We start from the raw sequence: 11,125 nt of genomic DNA, 5'->3' as shown, positions 1-11,125 counted from the left end.
GAATGGAATCATGCAAAAACTAAAGGCTGTTACCTTCAACAAGTTGAATGCTTTTCCAAGTGGAACTGTTATAGAAAGTGAATATGAAATCTAAAAAGATCGTTAAGGATATTTCAACACAAAATATTCAAATACAACTCAATTGTTTAAATCCACAAAGGCTTTGTGTAGTCATTCTGTTCTGTAGTATTTCTGAACATGCTGATGTTTGGACTAATATAGGTGACAATTGTCATAATTTGATGTCTTAAACCCTACAGATCATAATTCAAGATTATTTGTTCAACAATCACAAATCAAAAATAACTGAATATTTGTATGAAACATTAGTTGGAGCTTTATTTTATCCTACATAGGTCATATTTGCCCATGATAACAAAATTTCAACTTCACAAAATAAAGTTTGAAATCTCTATTTCCTGGTGTTATGATTCCAGGTGATGGTAACACTGGACAAATTAGATCCCAAAGTGCAAACTGGTTTGATAGACTGTGAGTTTTATTTTAGTTATTTGTTGACTGTAGTGGGCAATGAACGTATTCACAAGAGGTTGCCAATGTACATTTGACAAATGAACATCAATGTTTATTACAAACAGAAAGAAAACAAAACATGGATTATTTTAAACTATACAGGAAATATTTGAAATGGCCTTATCACAAATCAGAAATAAAGAATCAAACTTCTTACGTTCAACAACAACTGTAGGCTTTTATTCTCACTTTGCCTGGTCCATCAAGTTTACTCTGGATATCAATACATCAAAGCTGAAAATGTGTTGCTGGAAAAGCGCAGCAGGTCAGGCAGCATCCAAGGAGCAGGAGAATCGATGTTTCGGGCATGAGCCCTTCTTCAGGAAATCCTGATTTCCTGAAGAAGAGCTCATGCCCGAAACATCGATTCTCCTGCTCCTTGGATGCTGCCTGACCTGCTGCACTTTTCCAGCAACACATTTTCAGCTCTGATCTCCAGCATCTGTCATCCTCACTTTCTCCTATCAATACATCAAGGCAGTTCTAACAATGGAATATACCCAATGTTCCTCATTAAAGAATATACACTACAAACATAATGCAAAACTTTTACCATTACAATGCTCATAATCACAAGTGAACCCTTTTAGCTGTCTTGTCTGAATATCAGTCCAGAACAGATGATGAACATGCTTGTCTGACCCGTTGTGATCGCCAGCATTCATTATTTTCGGACCAAGCTTCATATGTTTTGTCATCATTTCATCTCACTTAATTTTGGCTAACTGAGCAACTTTTAGGTTAAGATCTATGCAACTTTACAGATAGTCAAATCGAAGAAGGGTAGCCGCAATTCCATTTTAATATTTCTTCAGATGGCATATTTGCAATAGGATTCTGGAGCCTTCTTATTACTGATTTCTAAATAGTTAAAGAGAAAATACATGGGTTTTCCACCCTCTCAGCTTCCACCATTTTCTGTTTCTGGATGTTTTTGTCTTAAGCCACTGAGAACATTTTCTCCAGCCCTGATTTTTTTGGAAATTGCTAAAATTACAGCAACTGTTCATTCTGACTGATTCTGCACACATTTCCTGACCTTTTGGATAGTTCTGCCATTCTGTGACACTGGATTCTTGTCACGAAGCAACACTAAGTCTTTTTCCCTCTTGTACTGTTTGCCTCAAGTTCTACTCCAAGAGTATAAACTCTCATTAAAAATGAATGTATTAACAAACATCAGTCACCCCATGTTTCGATTAGAATGGTGCTAGAAAAGCACAACAGGATTCTGGGTAATCCAAGATGGAGGATGGGAAAAATTTCTGGCTATAAGAGCTGCTCCTTTTTTTGAGGTATTTTAGGTGTTAGAGGTGATTTCCTCAAATTCCAGGAGCAGCAATTACTGTTTTATATGTTGTTGCATTGTTTTGGAACTTTGTGAAAAAAAAGTCAAAACAACAGCAGTTTTAAAAGGGAGAAGAGCAGACAAAGGAAGCACATGGTGAGGACAGTGCAGGAGAGAAACAGAGAGAGAGAGAGAGAGAGAACCTGTACAGTTACCACCTTTACTGTTTGAATTTGTGTATTGCTGGACATCAGAGTGCATCTGGGAAAATTAACAAACAGTGAAATTCACAACTAATCTTGGAGGAACTGTTGGGTGAAGTTCACAGCACAGAATCAGATAAGCTAATTGTTGTTTTAAGTCTGTCCAAAAGAAAGGCTGTATTAGTGAGTACAGTGGTTCTTTCTTGATTATATGTTTTTGGAGATAAGTCTCTTGATTAAACTTAAAATATAAGCCACAGCTATTAATTTAACCTGGTGAAGTATTTTGTAGAGGAATAAGACGGTGTTATTTTCCGAATCTGTAGATTGTGAAGGAGCAAAAATGGCCTTTGCAGTGATATGTACTTCTTGTCAGAAGTGGGAGTTTGAAGAGAGTTTAAGGGTTACTGTGGATTATATCTGCCATAAATGCTGTTGGATGCGAATCTTAGATCGAGTGGATCGGTTGGAGAGACAGATAGAAGCGATGAGGAATTTGCAACAGCAACAGTATGTGATAGATGGCAGTTATAGGAAGGGGAATAAAATCTCAGATACAGTCACGAAGATGGGTTAACTGCAGGAAGGGTAAGAGAGGTAGGCAGCTAATGCATGAGTCTTTTGTGGATATACTCATTTCAAACAGGTATGCTGTTTTGGAAAATGTAGGGGGTGATGGATTCTCAGGAGAACATAGCACAAACAGCCAAGTTTCTGGTATTGAAACTGGCTCTAATGCAACGAAGGGTACGTCAGTTTCCAAGAGATCAATTGTGTTCGGGGATTCTGTAGTCCGAGGTACAAACAGACGTTTCTGTGGCCAGCAGAGATAAAGCAGAATGGTGTGTTGTTTCCCTGGTGCCAGGATCAAGGATGTTTCAGCGAGGGTACAGAATGTTCTCATGGGGGAAGAGGGGCCAGCAGGAGGTCATTGTCCACATTGGAACCAACGACATAGGAAGGGAAAAGGTTGAGATTCTGAAGGGAGATTACAGAGAGTTAGGCAGAAATTAAAAAAGGAGGTCCTCAAGGGTAGTAATATCTGGATTACTCCCAGTGCTATGAGCTAGTGAGGGCAGGAGTAGGAGGATAGAGCAGACGAATGCATGGCTGAGGAGCTGGTGTATGGGAGAAGGGTTCACATTTTTGGATCATTGGAATCTCTTTTGGGGTAAAAGTGACCTGTACAAGGACAGATTGCACCTAAATTGGAAGAGGACTAATATACTGGCAGGGAAATTTGCGAGAATTGCTTGGGAGGATGTAAACTAGTAAGGTGGGGGGGTGGGACCCAGGGAGATCGATCTGAGATGGGTACAGCTGAGAACAGAAGTGAGTCAAACAGTCAGGGCAGGCAGGGACAAGGTAGGACTATTAAATTAAACTGCATTTATTTCAATGCAAGGGGCCTAACAGGGAAAGCAGATGAACTCAGGGCATGGTTAGGAACATGGGACTGGGATAGCATCACAAGTACAAAAACATGGCTCAGGGATGGGCAGGACTGGCAGTTTAATGTTCCAGGATACAAATGCTACAGGAAGGATAGAAAGGGAGGCAAGAGAGGAGGGGGAATGGCATTTTTGATAAGGGATAGCATTACAGCTGTGCTGAGGGAATATATTCCCAGAAATACATCCAGGGAAGTTATTTGGGTGGAACTGAGAAATAAGAAAGGGATGATCCCCTTATTAGGCTTTGTGCGTGGGAAATCATGTCTCACAAACTTGATTGAGATTTTTGAATAAGTAACAAAGAAGATTCATGAGGTCAGAGCAGTAGATGTGATCTATATGGACTTCAGTGAGGCATTCGACAAGGTTCCCCATGGGAGACCAATTAGCAAGGTTAGATCTCATGCAATACAGGGAGAAGTAGCCATTTGGATACAGAACTGGCTCAAGGGTAGAAGACAGAGGGTGGTGATGGAAGGTTGTTTTTTAGACTGGACGCCTGTGACCAGTGGAGTGCCACAAGGATCGGTGCTGGGTCATCTACTTTTTGTCATTTATATAAATGATTTGGATGCGAGCATAAGAGGTACAGTTAGTAAGTTTGCAGATGACACCAAAATTGGAGGTGTAGTGGACAGCGAAGAGGGTTACCTCAGATTGCAACAGGATCTGGACCAGACAGGCCAATGGGCTGAGAAGTGGCAGATGGAGTTTAATTCAAATAAATGCGAGGTGCTGCATTTTGGGAAAGCAAATCTTAGCAGGACTTATACACTTAATGGTAAGGTCCTAGGGAGTGTTGCTGAACAAAGAGACCTTGGAGTGCAGGTTCATAGCTCCTTGAAAGTGGAGTCGGAGTTAGATAGGATAGTGAAGAAGGCGTTTGGTATGCTTTCCTTTATTGGTCAGAGTATTGAGTACAGGAGTTAGGAGGTCATGTTATAGCTGAACAGGACATTAGTTAGGTCACTGTTGGAATATTGCGTACAATTCTGGTCTCCTTCCTATTGGAAAGATGTTGTGAAACTTGAAAGGGTTCAGAAAAGATTTACAAGGATGTTGCCAGGGTTGGAGGATTTGAGTTACGGGGAGAGGCTGAACAGGCTGGGACTGGTTTCCCTGGAGCGCGGAGGCTGAGGGGTGACCTTATAGAGGTTTACAAAATTATGAGGGACATGGATAGGATAAATAGACAACGTCTTTTCCCTGGGGTCGGTGAGTCCAGAACTAGAGGGCATAGGTTTAGGGTGAGAGGGGAAAGATATAAAAGAGACCTAAGGGGCAACTTTTTCACGCAGAGGGTGGAACGTGTATGGAATGAGCTGCCAGAGGATGTGGTTGGAACAATTGCTACATTTAAGAGGTGTTTGGATGGGTATATGAATAGGAAGGGTTTGGAGGGATATGGGCCCGGTGCTCGCGGGTGGGACTAGATTGGGTTGGGATATCTGGTCAGCATGGACGGGTTGGACCGAAGGGACTGTTTCCGTGCTGTACATCTCTATGACGTCAGGCAGCATCCGAGGAGTAGGAAAATCAAAGTTTCGGGTAATTATCAGTCACCCCATCACCACTCACAAAAACAAAGCTGAAATGAATTTAAAACCATTTCTGTTTCTTAATACACACAGCATGAAATACAAATTAAACTTAATGGTTTTCATGGTTCTGCCTATTTTAGAACATACTTTTTCAAATAATAATATTACCTAAAATATATCACACTGAAGCAAAGCCGTTGTCTCCTGCTTTCTATTTATATGTTTATCCTGGATAGAGTTCCGGGGCTTTGTGGTGATGTCATTTCCTGTTCATTTTCTGAGGGGTTGGTAGATGGTATCTAGATCTGTGTTTGTTTAGGGCGTTGTGGTTGGAGTGCCAGGCCTCTAGGAATTCTCTGGCATGTCTTTGCTTAGCCTGTCCCAGGATAGATGTGTTGTCCCAGTTGAAATGGTGGTTTTTTTTTCCTTCGTGTGTAGGGCTACGAGGGAGAGTGGGTTGGGTCTTTTTGTGGCTAGCTGGTGTTCATGTATCCTGGTGGCTAACTTTCTTCCTGTTTGTCCTACATAGTGTATCTGGCAGTCCTTGCATGGAATTTTGTAGATGACGTTGGTTTTGTCCATGGGATGTACTGGGTCTTTTAAGTTTGTTAGTTTTTGTTTGAGAGTGTTGGTGGGTTTGTGTGCTACTAGGATTCCGAGGGGTCTTAGTAGTCTGGCTGTCATTTCTGAAACGTCTTTGTATGGTAAGGTGGTTAGGGTTTCTGGCTGTGTTTGGTCTGCTTGTCGTGGTTTGTTCTTGAGGAATCTGCGGACTGTATTTTTTGAGTATCCGTTCTTCTTGAATACATTGTATAGGTGGTTCTCCTCTGTTTTCTGAAGTTCGTCTGTGCTGCAGTGTGATGTGGCTCATTGGAATAGTGTTCTGATACAGCTTTGTTTGTGTGTGTTGGGATGGTTGCTAGTGTAGTTAAGTACTTGGTCAGTGTTTGTCGGTTTTCTGTATAGCAGGTTTGTAGTTCTCCGTTGTCCATTCTTTTGACTGTGATGTCCAGGAATGAGAGTTTATTGTCGGTTTCTTCCTCCTTGATGAACTTTATGCCTGTGTTGGTGTTGTTGATGATGTTAAATGTCTCTTCTATCTTGTTTCGTTTTGTGATGACAAAGGTGTCATCTACGTAGCGGACCCAGATTTTTGTTTTGATGGTTGTTAGGGCTGTTTGTTCTGTCTTTGCATTGCCGCTTCTGCTATGAATCCTGATAGCAGAGATCCCATGGGTGTGCCGTTTGTTTGTTTGTAGATTATGTTGTTGAAGGTGAACTGGGTGGTGAGGCACAGGCTGGTGGTGAACACCAGCTAGCCACAAAAAGACATGACCTTCTCTCCCTCGTAGCTCTACACACGGAGGAAAAAAAACACCATTTCAACTGGGACAACACATCTATCCTGGGACAGGCTAAGCAAAGACATGCCAGAGAATTCCTAGAGGCCTGGCACTCCAACCACAATGCCATAAAACAAACACACAGATCTAGATACCATCTATCAACCCCTCAGAAAACGAACAGGAAATGACATTTCCACAAACCCCAGGAACCCCATCCAGGACAAACATATAAATAGAAGGCAGGAGATAACAGCTTCGCTTCACTTGGAGGTTGCCACTGATGATGTTACCTAGCCAGGTAATGAAACATCTGGATATCAAACCTACAGCTCAGCGAGCAAACCTACACCCTAAACCTCAACCTGAGCTACAAACCTTGCACATATCCCACTGTTTTAGATGACAGTGGCTGAGAGATTGGCTGTGAAGTCTCCAATAAATTACTGCTATCAGACAACTAATATGAAATATTTATCTTTAAAAAATCTTTAAAAAGCAAGAAAAGTGAAAACAAGTTGAAATTATTTAAAGTAGAAATTGATGACTAGATTCCCTACAGTGTGGAAACAGGCCCTTCGGCCCACAAGTCCATACCGACCCTCCGAAGAGCAACCCTCCCAGACCCATTCCCCTAACTAATGCACCTGACACTATGGGCAACTTAGAATGGCCAATTCACCTAACCTGCACATCTTTGGACAGTGGGAGGAAACCGGAGCACCCAGAGGAAACCCACGCAGAACAAGGAGAATGTGCAAACTCCACACAGACAGTTGAACCCGGGTCCCTGGCACTCTGAGGCAGCAGTGCTAACCACTGAGCCATCGTGCCCCCCAAATATCCATATATCCATACTCTTATATACATAACAATAATTATCTTAAACATATCAAAATAACTTGTGTATTAAACAGAACCTCATTTTGCAAAACTCAAAACCATTATTTCAAATAGGGAGAATATACTTTAATTTCCTGTTACAGTACAGTCAAGCCTGTGCTATGAACCTGTTGTACGTTGGTCTGGTTCTTCCAAAGTGGAAACACACAACTTTATTTCATTTACAGTTTTAGTTTTCAGGAACCCAACCACAACTTTAAATAAGGACTTCCCCATTCAATGTCAATACGTATAGAAATGGAAAGACTATGACCAAATTTACAAGTTATTTTAAAAAGATGGCACTTAAACAGTGTATTATCACACACAACTGAGGGTGAAAAAATTGGATACTGGTGGGGATTTTCACAACTTTTAGCTTTATGTGCCATCTGAATTGAGGGCCACACATACATTGCAAGTTCATATTCTTGTTAATGTACATGTAGGTAAGTTATTGATATACATATCTGGAGGAACTGATTGAGGAAAAAAGAGAAAGGCAATAACTTAAGAAAATCTCTTTCTCAACATTCAGGCCTATGATTTTTAACCCAAAGAGGACTGAGGTGTCAGGGCTTAGGTCAGAATCCTGGGGTTCTAATAAGGTTAATCAAACTTGCAATGTGAATTGCATTGTGATAAACTTTCATGCAAATTTAGTTACTCTGAAATTTCAGAATAATCTCATTTGTCAAGTAATGATATATCATTGAAATTGAAATTGCAGCCATTTACTCTTAAATGACTTCTGAGCCATAAATTCCAAGACTAGTTGTTGCTAAGGAGCTTTTACAAGGAGACAAGCTCTTATTGTGTACTAATGGCTATGTAATATATTTGGAGGAGGGGTTCTAGTGTTTTTAAAACTCCACATTTAACCTTGATATCCAAATACAAGACAACTTAAAAAAGTTTATCTGAACATAAATTTTTCAATTACAGAGTGTTTAGCATTGTTTTGCTTTAATGTTAGTTAAGCTATTGAGGTCTGAAATCTCGTTGAGACTCTCCCAATCTGTCTAGCCCCCACATCCAAACACAACACTACCTGGGTCTGCATCAGCAAGCCTCTACCAACAAGACCACAGGTCGTCTGCTGCAGCCACCGCCCTGCCTCATGCCCCTGAGAGGTCACACACCTCCCTTCCCCACTATCCTCCTACAGGAAATGTCTGGATTTGTTGGAGCCATTCCCTCCTGGCCTCCAGTTTGACTGGAATTGGTGTCAGTCACGACTGGACATGGCAACACATCCATTCCCTCAAACATGTCATAGAATCATAGAATGTTGGCGGGAACTGAGGGACATCCTTGATCTACAGCAGGTGGAGCAATACAGAAGCTACTGCGTTCCCTCTAGACCAGATCTGCCATCACCCAGTGTTGCCACCCCCAGCTTGGACAAAACCCAGCAGCTTTCCCACACTATCCCACGGGCTGTAATTCATAACGTGCTGCAAGCCTTGATTCAAGCCCAGCTATAATTGGCAGGAAGAGAAAGGAAGGCAAAGGCCCTGCAGCCAGCCAAGAGGAGCAGCTCCACTGAGTGCTGGGCTGAGAGGAATCCAGAAGCAGAAAGAACCAGCAAAGTGTGCCATGGCCCCAAAAAGATGTTACCAGGCAGCAGCCACAAGTCAGGCAGCCTGAAAAGCTCCCTTCCATAAACTCCCTCCAGTGGCTGCCCAAGCTCCAATCGGAGGGTCCACAAAAGGACGAAATGTACATAGAATGTTATGTTTTAAATTATTTTTAAAAGTAATTTTTTAACAGTTATTCCATTTACCAATGTATGAACTTGGCCATTTAAAATACAGCAAAAATGCTTTAATTTTTTTATCTGTTAAGGGAAGTGCTACAGAACCTAAATCCAGTTTTAACTTTGATTCTTGGGAATCACTGCTTTGTTTAAAGTTGTCTACTTACAGTTGTAGTTTTAGAAACACAACTTTAAATTAGGACTTCCTGAACAATGTAGATATATGCAGAAAAAAGAAAGACTCCGACCAAACACACAAGGTCTTTTCTAAAAGTAATACTTAAACAATTTATAACAACACACCACTGAGTGTATAAGAGAATGGAATTTTGATGCAAAGGAATGTGAATTATCAGGTACTACTTTATGATAAGTGACTAGACTCAATGGCAATGAGAATGGCACAAGACAGACACTATATTAGTATGTTGAGCTATGTAAAGAGACCGGTCAACCTTAATTTTGGAAGTCAGATTTCACTTTTATTTAGCCTTTAGCACAATGAACAAAGTAATTCATATTCCACTTCAATTGTAATGTAAGTGGATACACAACAGCAAAGTTCAGCAGTTTCTTTGACAAATCCCAAGCATTTGAATGTAAAGGAGCATCTAGTTTTGAAAAAAGAAGATTGTCATACAATACATGAAATAAAATTAAGCCCAGCTCAGCTTGTAACAATTGTATGTATTTTGAAAAAAATAAAAGTGACGATTCATTTTCAGGATTAAAACTTAATCGTAGAGAAACATGCTCTTTAGCAAAGCTTGAGCCTTCCTGTAGCAGATTTGGTCAATTTTGGTTTTGCATGGCAATGCTCTGTCAAAAAAATATGAAATGTTATCTTTAAAGCTGACTCATTCAAACATGAACATCTCAAACATATTGACAGTGATCTTAAAAGACAGCAGCAGCAGCAGCAGCAGCAACAACAACAAATGTGCCTGCTGAGTACAGACAGCAACTTCTAGCCAACAGCTTTTAACCTCAGTATTCAACTTCCTGTGTTTGGTAGCAAACTCATTCAGAGTTAGTATTAGTTTTGAGTCTTGGTTAGTGATTATTTAGGATTTTATTTGTAAAATACAAGATAGGAATACATTGTAATTTCTCCAGGGTTCTTTATCGGATTTGGATCCTTGCCTTTAAACCAGCCAAAATATATAATGCTGTTTGTTCCAGCCATGTTCACCTGGGTGGGAGAAAGAAGATCAAAAATGAGTTAGTGAACATTTTACTGAATGAACGTTACTTCAATTGAAGTATGACTTCATCACTGTCTCTTTCATCTATTTGCTGCTTTTATGTGAAGAGAATAAGATCTTGGGTTTTTTTTCCCATAATCAGTTTAGAATAATCCATTCCACCACTCTCTTCAGAGAGCTGTTTTATTTTTATTATTTATTTACTTTCTAGGTCTTGAAGTATTTTCTCCACTTACTTGTGCAAAAAAGAGACCATAGCTGAAAGACAAATTTATTGATGTTTCTTCCACAATGGAGGTTAACTATGACTTCAACAGTACCAGTCTGACAGTCAACAGACAAAATATTTCCTAGCCTTTCAACAAAACTGCTGTTTATTGTTAAATTAGAGAAAGCTGAAAGTATTTAATTTATGCCCAATATAAAATAAGCTGAAATTAATCAGATTCATTTATCTCATGAACTGCTGTTATAGAAATGAGACTTTCAACACGGTGCTCCCATTTTATCTTGAGTTTTTCCAGTGGATGGTTAAAATTAATACTCTACTCATTCATCTATATGCGCTATGTACTTTGGCACACTTAACTGTAGGAAAGAACATAATACACACAGATTATGTTAATTGTTACATTTAGATCATTTTGTAATGAAGGTAAAATGTTTAGTTTTGTGAGCTTAGCTTTGTTCACTTCGAAAAAACTAACATTATACTAATACCCCACCTCATAAGACCAATTGCAAAACCCAAATTGATCCAAGAAACCTGGTACACAAATTCCTTTCTAACAGGAGTTGATTATACATTCAGCCTAGCACAGAAAATTGTAATATTCATCAAAATGCAAGTATTTTGTTAGTATCCTTGGAGTTTGAAGTTGTAAAACTACTCTTCAGTTCTTTTGAATTCCTCATA

At 40.0% G+C, this 11,125-nt stretch overlaps 1 protein-coding gene across 1 annotated transcript in view; it reads right to left on the bottom strand.

The window, feature by feature from the left end:
• Positions 1-9,464: 9,464 nt before the first annotated feature.
• Positions 9,465-11,125, bottom strand: part of LOC140480501 (uncharacterized) — a 233,358-nt gene continuing 231,697 nt past the window's right edge. The window contains exon 13 of the mRNA XM_072575443.1: positions 9,465-10,196. Coding sequence (XP_072431544.1) covers positions 10,077-10,196 — 120 coding nt within the window. The 3' untranslated portion in view covers positions 9,465-10,076. The remainder of the gene's footprint in view (positions 10,197-11,125) is intronic.

The sequence above is a fragment of the Chiloscyllium punctatum genome, chromosome 8 (genome assembly GCF_047496795.1).
Source record: "Chiloscyllium punctatum isolate Juve2018m chromosome 8, sChiPun1.3, whole genome shotgun sequence".
In the NCBI taxonomy this organism is placed as follows: Eukaryota; Metazoa; Chordata; class Chondrichthyes; order Orectolobiformes; family Hemiscylliidae; genus Chiloscyllium; species Chiloscyllium punctatum.
This window is presented reverse-complemented; position numbering and strand designations above follow the sequence as displayed.